The sequence below is a fragment of the Photinus pyralis genome, unplaced genomic scaffold, assembly GCF_008802855.1.
Source record: "Photinus pyralis isolate 1611_PpyrPB1 unplaced genomic scaffold, Ppyr1.3 Ppyr1.4_LG5, whole genome shotgun sequence".
In the NCBI taxonomy this organism is placed as follows: domain Eukaryota; kingdom Metazoa; phylum Arthropoda; class Insecta; order Coleoptera; family Lampyridae; genus Photinus; species Photinus pyralis.
Window position 1 is genome coordinate 44,742,975 of NW_022170596.1, and position 13,610 is coordinate 44,756,584.

At 34.7% G+C, this 13,610-nt stretch overlaps 2 protein-coding genes across 9 annotated transcripts in view; one reads left to right on the top strand and one right to left on the bottom strand.

Annotated features, from left to right (window-relative positions):
* LOC116172529 (5'-AMP-activated protein kinase subunit gamma-2) overlaps positions 1 to 13,610 on the bottom strand; it is a gene marked incomplete at its 5' end in the record, with an annotated part of 243,750 nt that overhangs the window by 184,351 nt on the left and 45,789 nt on the right.
* Positions 1,551 to 13,490, top strand: LOC116172535. 8 transcript variants are annotated; one of them, XM_031489768.1, is made up of 4 exons: positions 1,551 to 1,725; positions 2,270 to 2,378; positions 13,123 to 13,361; positions 13,407 to 13,490. In XM_031489768.1, the coding sequence occupies exons 1-4, from the start codon at positions 1,720 to 1,722 to the stop codon at positions 13,473 to 13,475; spliced, it is 423 nt and encodes a 140-aa protein (XP_031345628.1). In that variant the 5' UTR covers positions 1,551 to 1,719; the 3' UTR covers positions 13,476 to 13,490. The 8 variants fall into 8 exon arrangements, 1 of the variants encoding a protein (XP_031345628.1); XR_004145683.1 differs by lacking the exon at positions 13,407 to 13,490 and having other exon boundaries at positions 1,552 to 1,721; positions 13,123 to 13,349; XR_004145681.1 differs by lacking the exon at positions 13,407 to 13,490 and having other exon boundaries at positions 1,558 to 1,721; positions 2,225 to 2,378; positions 13,123 to 13,349.

The following is a 13,610-nucleotide window of genomic DNA, read 5'->3' on the forward strand; positions in this document are numbered from 1 at the left end:
CAGATTTTGATATGATGTATTTGCGACTGAATGGTATCTAGAGTAATCAGTCCAAAAGGGACTTCATTAAATCATGGATTAAATTATCTGTCACACTTTACAAGATCCTCAACTTCAAGCAAATACAGATTAGAGTAACATAAACTCCGCAGTTCCAATCAATCCCTCGAAGGTGTTCTAACAGATTTCCAACAATCAATTTCCACCGACATAGGTACTTGCGCATGACCTTCTGATCCTTAGTTATTTACCAAAGCGTTATACACTCTTAGTCTTAATCATCCTCTTGTCATTCATTAATTAATATAATGTGTTTATTTGGGCATTTTACAAATGAACTGATGGTAAAAAAGTAAGGAAAATACATGGCTATAGGCACAAAAAAAAAAATTAAACACTATATGTAAATGCCAAAAGGGTGAAAAAAGAAATGTTCTTTGCATGTTCCATGGTATTTCCAATATTTAGGTAAAAGTTTACCATCTATTGCCTTATAAGGTTGGTATACTTCTACAAGAATTGTAACTAAATCTATCTTAAGCTATCCAATGGCAATGGTATAGAAAAAAAATAACAAATCTGGATGTGGGTTTGTGGTCAAAATAAAAACCCCGTTGTTTCCGTAATTTGGGCGTACCAGGGATCAGCGCACAAAGTCCAAAATCGATTTCTTTCCTGTAAAGTAGCACAAAGGGAACTACCCTAACATTAATATAACTGCTGTTGGCGTAGTAATTATTTCGGTTATTCTAGAAGTAGGTACATGTTATATTCTATCTATCTGATGTTCATGAGGGGAGCTCGACCAGGAAGCACTTAGCCACACCGAAGGTCCATATTGTGCCTACCCTCTTTCTTTCGCAACTAGATTCAGAGCCCGCTCATCTTAACACATCTAAAACACGATGCTATGCTGACCAAGGAAGAAGCTGATGTCAGCTTTAGATCGATTACCGCTTTTCGGTTCTTTTTCGGTCCGGTCCGGGTCCCTGCCCTAAAGCCAAGGAGGCTGATGTAAAGAGGTGCAACAAATCTAAGAGCAACTGTTCCAAGCCCTTTTGCCGAAGAGCCTGGAATATCCCGTACCCGTATAGTTTATACGTATACAGGTACACAACAGTATAATTTTGCATAAATAATGATGCAAACATTATCCACTGCAATTTCCAATTTTGTTTTACAAATGAATGGACTGTTGTCTAATATTTCACCATTTACTTAAACCGAGAAACTAGTACGTTTTGCCGCAGTGGAGATAGTTTAGAGCATGATATATGGTTTTACCTAATAGGCAATTTCAGTGAAAAGGAGTTTTAATGTTTAAGATTTGTAAATGCATGTAACCCTCAAATTGGAAAATCTATAAAATAATGAACCCCAAGAGTTTCCATTCAAATAAACATAAATTTTCCCGCCTTACTCTGTTCTAATGGAACATTTTCAATCTAATTTTATCCCGATTTTATGTAGAAGTGACTAAAATTCATAATGTAGTGGAAACTGTGCTTAGATCGTTGTTTTATCGTCATACAGTAAGCAAACCTTATTGTTCTATTTAAAGTGTGTTTTAGATTTAGAGACGTCGCGGCGCTTTATAGTTGACGACCCAGTCGCGGTGGCGCTTCTGTTAACTGTAGTGAATCGAATATAAGCCAGGTCGGGATTTTAGTGGATTTTATCGAAATCTCTAATATAATTTACCTGAAAAAGTGTGGTTAAATGTATGTAAGTTTAACGTAACGTGCTATTTGCATTGAAACACGATCAAACACCGCAAATATTCGTGATGTTTCGAAAAATGGTTAAATATACACTTCCCCATTGAAAATAAAAACAGTTCAAGTTAACGCAATCTCGTTGTTTTTGAAATTGGTCCTTGCAGTTGTAGTAATTTTCAAATGTACTTAATTACGAAATGATTCCAATGGGATGTAGCCAATTTTTTTATCTATTGCACCTTCAATAAGTTGATTTCAACACCAGCAAGGTGGATTCAGTGTTTTTTCGTTACCGTAGGAAGTTTGTTTTAAAATTATTTTAAGTGTCGTAGTGCTGTAAATTTCTATTAGTTTACGCTATTATGTGACTTTGTGTAAAATTATCAAGGTCACTGGTATTGATTTATGAAAGCAGAAATGAGGAAGTATGTATTTAATTTTTTTAGCTCTATCACGAATATAACGCACTTTCATGTAATGAACTTTGGGTGTTGTATGTGTTAAAGCTTTTAATTTAATAATTATTGTGATGAAACGAGGGGTACTTTTAGTGCACAGGCGACTGTTCAAAAAATTGTGCTGCAATATTTTGTGATGATGGCTTAAACACCGCCAAAACGTCGTCCCGGAAATCATCGTGGCGTAAACAGCCACGTTCAGGTAATTAAATTATTCATAATCCTTGTGCATATTTTACTCATTAAATCAAACAGTACCTACTGTGCAAATAACGATCTTTAGCATTGTGCGGTAGTTTAACAACTTGAAAACTTAATTGCGTTATTACTCATTTGAACTTTGAATATTGATCTTCAGGAAACACGAAGAATAAACTGTAACGAAATAAAGGTGAACGATTACAATATTGATTATTTCTAAAAAAAAGTTGCATGTCTCTATGAAATATTTAAGATTTCTACCAAAATTTGTCTTCGAATCCGATGACCTCATTCCCATACACAATATTAGTGAGTTCACTTAGCGTTGGTAAATTCTCACTATGGTTAAGGGAATGGGATCACTTTTATACCTGGTCTTGATCCATTCTGAAGAGCAACAATGATGGTTTTGGTGCACAAATCAAACAAGTATTTATTTTTATGCGTAACTTATCCTTGAGGACATCTATCTAAGTGCTCATGTAATCTGGTTATTAGTTAATGTATTCTATGGAATACTAAGTTGTTTTATTGTACTGCCCTACCTATTTATTGTGAACTATTCACGACAATATACGCACAGCTCGCTTCAAATAATTGCAGTCCAAGTCAAGAAACAACGTACCAACTTCCCACAACACCTCATTTTCTCAAAATTCAATATCTTCTGCTACTTCCATTTGCACTAACAATACTTCTAGATCAGTTCGAGGTAAATTTTGAAAAGAAGTTCCGCAAAGTTATCCCCAGAAAATTCCAACAAATTCTACAGTTCTATATAGATCAAAAAAAAGTTTTGCCAGTTTACCCTCGAAAATCGAGATCATTTAAAATTGCAAAAATTTGAATTTTCAATTGAGATCTACGTTCGCCTCCACTACTTATAGGAGCCTCGTCTCAGTGAAGTTGACCCATCTACATTTAAAAATGTATTCTTTAGGAAATTGTATTAGTTTAAGGGGAAATGTGATAAAATTTATGCAGTTTAAGATAATAGGGGATTGGTTTTTTATGTTTTTAACACATGAAACTAAATTTTTAGTCAAACGTTGAAAACTTTTAGGAAAGAAGAATAAATATCTAGCTAATAAACGAAGACAATCATTTTAAAAAAGCTGCCATTGTGTTACATCAATTTTTGAGCATTGCATCTTGGAATAGTATAGTAGTATTAAGTTTGAGATTTTACTTGAGTGAAACGGTTCCATATATCTTGAAGGCGACCACGCAACTGTTGAGCAAGTTTAGCAATGTGTGATCGCAACCCCTTTTTTTCCGTTTTTTTTTCTTTTCCGACTTGAAAGTAAATACAGAATATCTATGGGACAGATTTTCCATTTTGCAACAAATTTGTCCGGTAGGTATTCTCGCACGGTTCGGGCGTTGTGCCCGGGTGCACCATCCTGTTGAAACCAACACTTTCCAACTTTGGCTACACTAACATAATACACATGACCGTTAACGACCAAGTTTTATGAAACTCTAGACATTTTTGTGGTCCGGCCATTTTAAAAAATGGATTTTTCTTCGTTGAGTTCAGACTGTTCTCCGCACCCCCGTTTAGGCATCTTGAGTAGGAATTTTTAAAATATTGTCACAAAATTATACCCGAAACTTAGGTACCTAAAGCCACAAGTTGCATCCTTCTCTCTTCTATGATAATTAAGAACAAAATTAAAGAAAGATCTATTTTGAAACTTTTGATAGTGTACCTCTCAGACGAGCTCGCTCTCAGACGATTGTGTATATCTACTTTGAGACTTGTGTACTTTTGAAAAAAAAAAGAGTTTTTGGTCCCCTCCACCACCTCTGTTACATCGAGTTAGGATGGATACATTATATGCTATAAATTATTTTTAGTTTCCTACGATAACCGCATAGAAATGTTATCCCAAAAATATTCTGAATCATCACTTGACCTTTTGGTCAGTGTAACCATCATCTGTAATATTGCTACAACTCAACTGAGCTGTTAACATGAAGGCTTAGCTATCTAAGATGATATAAAATAATGGAAAGGAGGCTGTTAGTACCTGAATACGACTAAATAGCTATAACAATTAGAAGTTTTTTTTTTTATTATTTCACATTAAAATTTAAATGACACGTGTTTGAAACGTCCGGATATTTTCATCAATGATAAGAGATAAATGAAATTTGTAGGAGTAAAACTAAAGATTAGTGATTGTATGATCGTGTCACCTATATTTAGATCATTATGTTGTATCACATGGAATAATTTTTTGATATCTAACGGCCATTTATAGCATTTCATTGACTCACATCACAGTTCGTCTGGATATTATATAATTTTGCGCATTTCTATATTTTTTGTACGAGGAATTGTTTTTGAAGTATAGTAGTGCCAAGTATTTCCCAGGTGTTTTTTTGTTTCACTATTTCAAAAGTAAGATTTATATTTAGAAATCTTTGTGGCGTATTTATAGATATGCGTGAAATGAGGAATGCCCACTCAAATTTGTTGAGGCTGTAAAGCTTATTTTCGCTTCAAATGTTCTGGTACGGAAAAAAATGTGTTTTTACTGTGTGCTTGGCAGCTGCCCGATTTATTCTGTTCCTGATATGCAAATAATGCATTGCCCACCTAAAGGGACGTCAGGCGTTTATTTATGCTTCCTTACGTACGACGCTAACGTCAATGCCTTGATGTCAATCAATTATATGTTGGGTGCCTATACGTATAGATTATGTAAAAGTACAACACAACCAAGCGCCAAATTAAAAGATTCATAATATTAGTGCCTTTTTGAAAACTATCTATCAGACACAAATCAGGAATGTTGTTCCCAGAGAACGGAACCATAGTTTAATAATTAATTGTTACACTCAATGTATGTTGCATTCACACTCATATTGAATATACTTAGGTATTTGTTCATTAGTATTAGTCCTATAGGGTAATAATTTCTTCAAGGTATGTCCAAATTTATGAAAAACGGTATCTTTCACACACTCCCCATACAATACTTTCACTTTAACTTTACTGATTCCAAAAAATAGAGGTTAATAGGTTATATGTGAGCTCCACCTGTGGCACGAGTCACGACAGACATTTAAGCGAAAATCCGTCGAGATTTGCTAAATCAGATCATTTAACGGATTTATGAGGCATTTTATTAAAAAACAGCAGCTTTAGCCTATTTCATGTTCTGCAATACGTTTCCAAATAGGACGGCGCTCTTGCAAAAAAACTAGAAATAATTTCCATTTGCTCTGTGATAATTGTTTGATTGTAAATTGATGAGCAGTTCATACTTGGCCACACCTTGTAACGTTCCGTTGAATGTACTCTTGCTTTGTGTAACTGACGGAATGCGCTATTAGTAAGTAAGTACGTTTTGCATAGTCGGTACCATACGAATCCGTCCAATTTCCGGTAAAAGAGAACCAATATTGTGTGGAATTAGCTTTGGAATACCTACTCGCATAATCGATAAATGCAATAGAAAATTTGTAACAATTAATAAATATGGACAATAGGTCCACACGCGGAATACCCGCTACAATAAATATATGCAACAATACAAGGGCATAAAGATACATAAAAAATGTAGGTTTAAATTAACGATAAATAACCAACGCATATAAAGTCATTAACAACAAAGGCACATGTTACAATCTTTGTGTTTTTTGTGGGGCAATTTGTACATAAGTTAAAAAGTCATTTTGCAAACATAAAGAAGAGAGCGTATTTTCCTCCTACTAATTTAATGCTAGAGCTGGGAAAAAATGTCGGTAGGCACGAGCACGAGATTCTTGCCCAATTCTCTTTCAAATGAACCGCCTATCGTCGAAGTCTGTTCAGTTTCACAAAAGTTAGTTTTGAACGAGAATTTTTAAATGAAACTGACATTTATTATTATACGGTCACAATTTTTCATCACATCATATTGATCCTGCAAATCAAACAATTATACAAATATAAAAGTTAGCAGTGCACATATTGTGTCAAACCAAATTCTTGACACTGTGCATGCGCAAAAGCAATAATATCGGTACCACCGGACCCTTGCGCCACTCCCTTTCAAATCAGTCTCATATCGCCCACATTGGTTCAATCGTCTAGAAATGTATCTACGTGTGACAGACGGAAGGCCAATCAGCCAATACTTTGAGCCAAATACCCTAAACGGAGTATGTTTCATTTGCAATAACAGTTCAATGCAAACAATTGAAGGGCATTAAGAGCGTAATGAAAAACGCGTTCGGTCGATAGGAGATACGATAATAAATCTTATATTTTAAAATAAAAGCAGCAAAAAGGGAGTAATTTTCATTTGTTAACTATTAAAGGCCGGTTACCATTAAAGAGACTGCGCGGCGACTGTGCGGCAGCCGTATCGTGGTGTTATGAATCGTAACTTTGCTTTGCTTTACCATCTGAATAACATTGGATACCCAGTTTTGGTTTTCATTAGACAGTCTAGAACTCTAGACTCTAGGCGAAGGCTGTACGCGTACTGTGCGTAGACTAAGCACCAGAAATCACTTTATCTTTCATATTAAATGGCAACTTTGTACTGCGGATAATGGATATAATCAAGGCAAGGAATAATATGCACTACAACATGTAGAAATATGCGCATATATATGCACAAAAATAGTGATAATTATGCACCAAATATGCATCATGTTCTTTTAAAATGCACAATTTTTCCACAAATTTTGGTATTTAAAACAACAGGTTGCAACAACTTCATAATATATTTAAAAAAAAAATGCACAAAATATAACTAAAAACTAATTAATTTCAACTTACACTACCCTTTGATAACGCCGAGAAGGAAAATGCTGCTAAGTAGGTACTGCTTCGTAAAACTCCAAAGAAAAACTAATAATTACGGCTGCGACTACAAATTCAGACGTAAAAACTGCAAGCTTTTTATGCAATCGTCGGAATTTATGACTCACTAAGATACACAAAACCCGTGGCGTCGACTTATGAACAGGAAAGCGCAAAAGTTTCTTGCTTTGCAATTTTATAATAGGCCAGAGACAACAATTCTTTAGAAATAACTACACAGGGATCAAAAATGATTGAATATGCTCTTGATAATATTTTATGCACAAGGGCACTGAAATATGCAAAATATGCAAAAATTAATTGGGTTATTTGAACTCTATTCAAGTTGATCAGCCCAGATCCAAAAGCACACACATGGCATGTTATTAATTTAAAACATGCATTTGCATAAAATCACTGCCTTGGATATAATTAATACTTACTCGTATGTCACAAGAAAATAAGCCCATAGATTATGTCTGAATACACACAAAAATTTAACTACAAAGGAATGTATGGGCATGGCAATGTAATTTCCCTATGTTCGATTTAAAAAAAACACATCAATCTATTGAGTAGTTCAAATGAGTAGTAGATACAATTGACAGCTGTCACATTTTTAAAAATACCGCCGTCAAATTTAATTACGAAATCGGTTAGGTTATTGCTTAGAATGTCAAGGAGGACATTCGAACATTTATTGTAATTGTTTTCGGTATTTATTTGCTTATTTTCTTCATTTATGTATTGAATAGATCAAATTAGTAGAATACCAGGTGCACATGACCTACAAATAGTTGAAGGTTGGTTCACAATGAGTTGTGGTGTCAGTGCGTGGCCTGTGAGGTCAAGTTATCGTAAGTTTAAGAAAAATGTATCCTAAAGTTGCTATGGCCTCACATAGCTTCTTTAAAAAAATCTTACCGAATGCTCTTCATCATAAAGACTATAGAGTTGCTGTTCATAGTCACACAAGTTGCGCGATTTGGGAATGTGAACCGCGCACACCTCATAGATTGATGTGTTTTTTTTTAAAATCGAACATAGGGAAATTACATTGCATGCAAACTCCTATGTTCGCATTTAAAAAAAACTCACTGTAGGTGGTAGAAATTGTATCAAAAGTCAAATCGATAAACGAGTATGTACATCACTCGCAAAACGATTATACGGTCTAATACTCCAATCAAAATACGAGTATTTTATCCCATTGAAATTATTGGAAACCCATCACCATTTCAGGCATTTTTTACACTTTCTATTATCCCAAATCAATGCTCTTTCAGTAAAGGCTAAATAAATTATTATTGATAATGTAGGTACCTACTTCATACATTGTGGTCATTTAGAAAATTGCGTTTGGATTAGACCGAAATTTTCCATCGATTTCCTTCAAATGTCGTATAAATTACGTAAAGGATAACCCCTTTTTTGTAGTTTCGTCATTATATCTGCTGACGCACGTAATCTATGGTCAATACTTCGCGTTTTACCTCAAATTAGTGGATAGTCATCCAAAGCTACGCTCTCTCTCCGACGCGAATTTCGTGAGAATGTTTTACATTTGCGTGTTTACAACGATTTACATCGTTGCAGATGACTGCATGAGCATGCAATGGAAAACGTCACTCATAAGACGGTAGCGTTAAATTTAAATGAAGCGAAAAAGAGCTAGATTCAAACAAGCCGTGCTTTCCAATAAATGCTTTTAAACAGTAGGCCACTCAAAACGACATCAGGTTTTGCAAAAAGAAGTTTAATATGAAAGTTGTTTGGCCCAAGTAAAATTTTTCCAATAGGTAGATAGTATTATTTATCCAAGGTGTCTCAAAAGGCGTCCCCGGCCTCCAACTTGAAACTTTTAAATGGGAGATTTTCTACATTTATTCCATTTTAGATTCTACGTTAAATTCTAAGACAAATCTATAGAAGATAGATCTACAATAATATACAGGGTGGTGCCTAGCGCAACGCAGCATAGGGATTTCAATGGTAATTTCTTTATAGTCAATTACTAGATCCCCAAATTATTTTACAGCAAAAGTCTAAATACGTTTTTTTAGAGAAAAAAATACTGCATCTGTTCATACTATTACTTATAATTTTCCATTTTTCAAAACCGTAGAAATCGAGAAAATAAAAAATTACATTTTTATAAATCAGTGATGCTTTGGAATCTTTCAACAAACTAGAAGCGCATCGCGTCTAAATTAACGTTGTTTGACGTCGAACGATTTTCATATTTAATTCTGTTTCAACTAACCGACGCAATAAAAGGCATCTTAGGGTAATGTTTTTTTACAGAATGTATGCTGCATCTGCATTAGATACTATTTGTTTATCATTTTTGGAACCAGGGTACCTACATAAACGGAAGAAAAAAAACTGATTTGAAGAAGATTTGTTCGTAAACTTATATTCGGATTTTCCGCTACTGCAGCCAAAACGTTGGATGTATTGTCGTTTTCCTGATGGTTTTGACGGACATTTTGAACGTTATTGCTCTTGCAGTTCTTTAACTAATTTATAAACAAGTATAAATTTAATATACGTCAAAGGCAAATAATGAAACGTGATCGCTGTTTGTTTGGAAATTCCAAGGCATATTTGATTTATTGTAAAATGAACCTTCTCAATTTGTCGATTTCTACGGTTTTGAAAAAGGGAAAATTATAACTAATAGTATGAACAGATGCAGTATTTGTTTCTCTAAAAAAATCGTATTTAGACTTTTGCTCTAAAATAACTAGGGGAGCTAGTAATTGACTATAAAGAAATTACTATTGAAATCCCTATGCTGCGTCGCGCTAGGCACCACCCGGTGTACCGTTTTCTAGATAAAGGATTTTGAATTTTGAAAGAATCCAAATTTGGGGCTATGTATCTTGATAACTATACCAAATAGAGATTACTTAATAGCTTCAGTCTGAGCAAAAAGACGTGAAAAGCGCATTTCAATAATTATACAAATGTTGTTGATCATGCAAAAACAAATATGTAATATAATTTTCCTTCGTTTACGCGCACGTAATCGATATATTATGACATCATCCCTAAAGTATGTTTACATAGCATCATGCAATCAGTGGAAGAGAATACGTATGTAGGCAGCCATATATCAACGAATAATGACCAATTACTAAAAAAATGTTTCGGTAGTTATTTTGTAACAGGTTGTCTATGGCGCGATCTTATACAAACAAGGTGGGCATTACTTATTTGAAGGTAAAGAAAAATTTGTTTTAAATCTATTTGACCACGCCACTGGATTCTACGTAAAAATATCTAAAACAAACAGTTTTTACCTTTTTTCTATCTTATACTCGTACATGGGTAGTAAGACATGATAACATTTCAAAAAGTCAAACTTTTCGTTTTCACCCTCCATCTCAGAAACAAACCTATCTATAGATTGATTCTGTTTGTGGTATTAAAAGTTTCACAAAAAAGTGGTACAGTACAGGGTCCCGAAAACCGCTAGTCTCTATCATTAGAAACAGCTGAGATGCACTGTAATCTCAACCAAAATAGGACACACGCTACATCCATCTTCAATACATTTATCTTAGAACTTAACGTAGATTACAAAAATCGAATAAAATACAGGATGTCTCATTTGTCGATTTTGAAATTTGGGACAGTGGACACCCGCTTGCAACAATCTCATTTCTACAGCGGAATGGTCAAACAGAAATTACCTGCGACACTTTCATCTAATATTTGTTTTTGATATCATTGAACTTCCAATGAATACCATATTTTTTATTGTTTACTTCCACTAAAGTTTGACCTGTGACTAATAATAATTTCTAACTGTCAACAAATGCCGTGAACGATAATTTATCCGATGTAAAAGTGTATTTTGCGCTACTTGAATGGCAGCCAAATGCAATACATAAACATCCTTATTTATTTTGATCGCTAATTGTAGAAAGTACTCATTCAGAAATCACAATGAACGTAAAAATGTTATAGATAGCATGTGCATAAAAAATACTTTTAATGATTAGTGCTACTGTGTGGGTATAATAAGGGGGTGTTCTGGTCAGATCTCCTGCCCTTAGTAGTTGTCACAAATATGTATGGCTTGTCTTAACATAACAAAGTTTATTACATGACGGCGGTCACTCTTCCGCTTTTTAACGTTCTGCACACTTTTAGTATTTTTGTGTGTTCATAAATCAAAATTAGTTTGTTTCAAAACTTACAAGTGATCTTACTGCGTTTTTGTTCGCATGTGCGTGTTTTTTGGAAATTTTGGTCTTGCTGGGATTTCTGACGTCAACCTTGCAATGGTTCTGTGTTTAGAGCAACGATTTACCTATTCGGCGATCATTACTTTTGTCAATGACTTACTGCCCTTTCCCTTCTTCCCGAAATCAATTTCACGTAATGATGTTGGAACTAGGGAAATCAATTTAATTCAAAAATCTAACATAGAACACATGGTTTCGAAACATGGTAAATGGTAGTACTTGCAGTTATAAATCAAGTTTTCAATTAATAATTTCGATGTAGGTCTATCTATATTATGTCGTACTATGCCATCAAAAATCAGTTGCTGTCGAGTTACCTTTGGAATTTTTGTTTACATGGGAGATCGTACTTAACTTGAACTTCCAAAGGCAAACTAAGCAATACACCAGAAAGAGTGGAAAACTCCAAAGAAAATATTACATTAACCAATACAAAACGCCCTTTTCAAGTAGACATAAGTGTAAAATAAAGGCGTATTACATTTCTTTTACAAATAACCACCATAAAGTACAGGTTGTACGCAGGCCAGGATTAAAAAAAAAGGGATAAAATTAATTGCAGAAAGTAAAGTCACTAGATATAGAAAGTACCGCAATCATCCGCCATTTTTGGGCAAATTTGCTGCCAACTTAAAAAAATTGACAAATAAAAACTGAATAGCTGTAATTTTTTATAACCTAACTTCATAGTACTGTCATGTTTTATAATAGTTATTTACATTATTAGTGCGGGAACAGTTATTTGCGAAGTTTGGCGGCGCGAGTGCGCAACGCGCACGAGCGACGCATCTCGCGCGAATCAAACAAATACTGTTCAGTGTTCACGCACGTAACATGTATTCTATTTTTTGCACGGATTAGTTAAATCGAATTTACATAAATTCAAGTCTTTTTCGCGAGAGTTTTGCGACATTATAATTCTTTTGAAAAAATCAAGTCCTCTATGCCGATAAAGTAGAAATCTAGAAATTTAAAATGTCAATTTATTGTTCAAAACTTCTGGTTTAAGCTTATTTTTGCCCGTGTACTACCTACAGGGAATGATGTAAAGTGTATTTATATTTTCTTTTTTACTCTTCCATCATACTACTTATTAGTTTATGATGATGAATTGACGTTCCCGACGTTCGTGTTTTATTGGGAAAACGCGATTTAGAACGAAGGAGTGCAAAAAAAATATACACAGATATCTCCAAACAGGTGGAACAATCCCTAACATTAAAGTTACTAGAATCTGGTAACTTCCGCCATTTTTGGGCAAAAATCATGCGTTCTCTCTCTAACACACGAGCCCAATAGATTGCGGTACTTTCTATATTTAGGGACTTTTGCAGAAAGGTACATGTCGTGACCTCTAATGACAAAAGAAGGAACTAAGGTAAATGAAATCTATAACACTCAACTAATTGCATCTAAACTAAACAGATTTACAGAGGAAATATATTGATGGCGTAATAGTTACTAAATGAAATATAAATTTTAAATGTTGAATGTAAAAAAATATTACAACTCCTTCCATAAAAAAAACGTTGCAAGTTTTTTTCCGCTGAAATTGCGTTAATACTTTCGCGTAAATCGCCACTTCTTATTCGCCACTTCGGAGTAATGAAATCCGTATCTTGTCCTAAAAATTTCCTTTGATTTACTTCACACTAGAAATTAATGCAGTTTATTTTGTTGATTAGGTGTTCAACCTCCCGCCAACTCAGCACGTCGCTTCAATGTGACAGTTGTATCAAGCGGGCCCTCGGGCGAGGGCGCCGGACCCCCAACCTCCCCTGTACCCCGCTGTCGTGGACAACCCTTCGCAAGCATCCCCGAAGATCAACCACTCGACGAATCACCTATCCAACAATACCTCGATTACTGCAGCAGATCGGCCTCACCCGCTCCCTCATGGGATTTCAGCAACGATAGTGATACGGTAAGTGGCATTTTTGAGATTCGCTTAGCATTAATTTATTGTTAGGGCGCAACTGCTATGCGATGTGTACCTACGCGTTTTTGCTATTTTAATATGCATCCAGAAAAATTGTAATTTGACGAATGGGAATGAGTCTCTCTGGAATACCTAATTAAGTTAGGTGTTCTTTCTTTTATTTGAACCTGAATTTGGACATTTACTCCAAACGAATAGCAAACGTTCGTTTTTGCCATTCACTGCTAGGGTTAT

Excerpts from the sequence above, each read along its gene's own strand:
- LOC116172535 (XM_031489768.1), top strand. Across the intron at positions 2,379-13,122 it reads GCGTAAACAGCCACGTTCAG|GTGTTCAACCTCCCGCCAAC; the intron begins GTAATTAAATTA and ends TTTGTTGATTAG. Across the intron at positions 13,362-13,406 it reads TCAGCAACGATAGTGATACG|GGCGCAACTGCTATGCGATG; the intron begins GTAAGTGGCATT and ends ATTTATTGTTAG.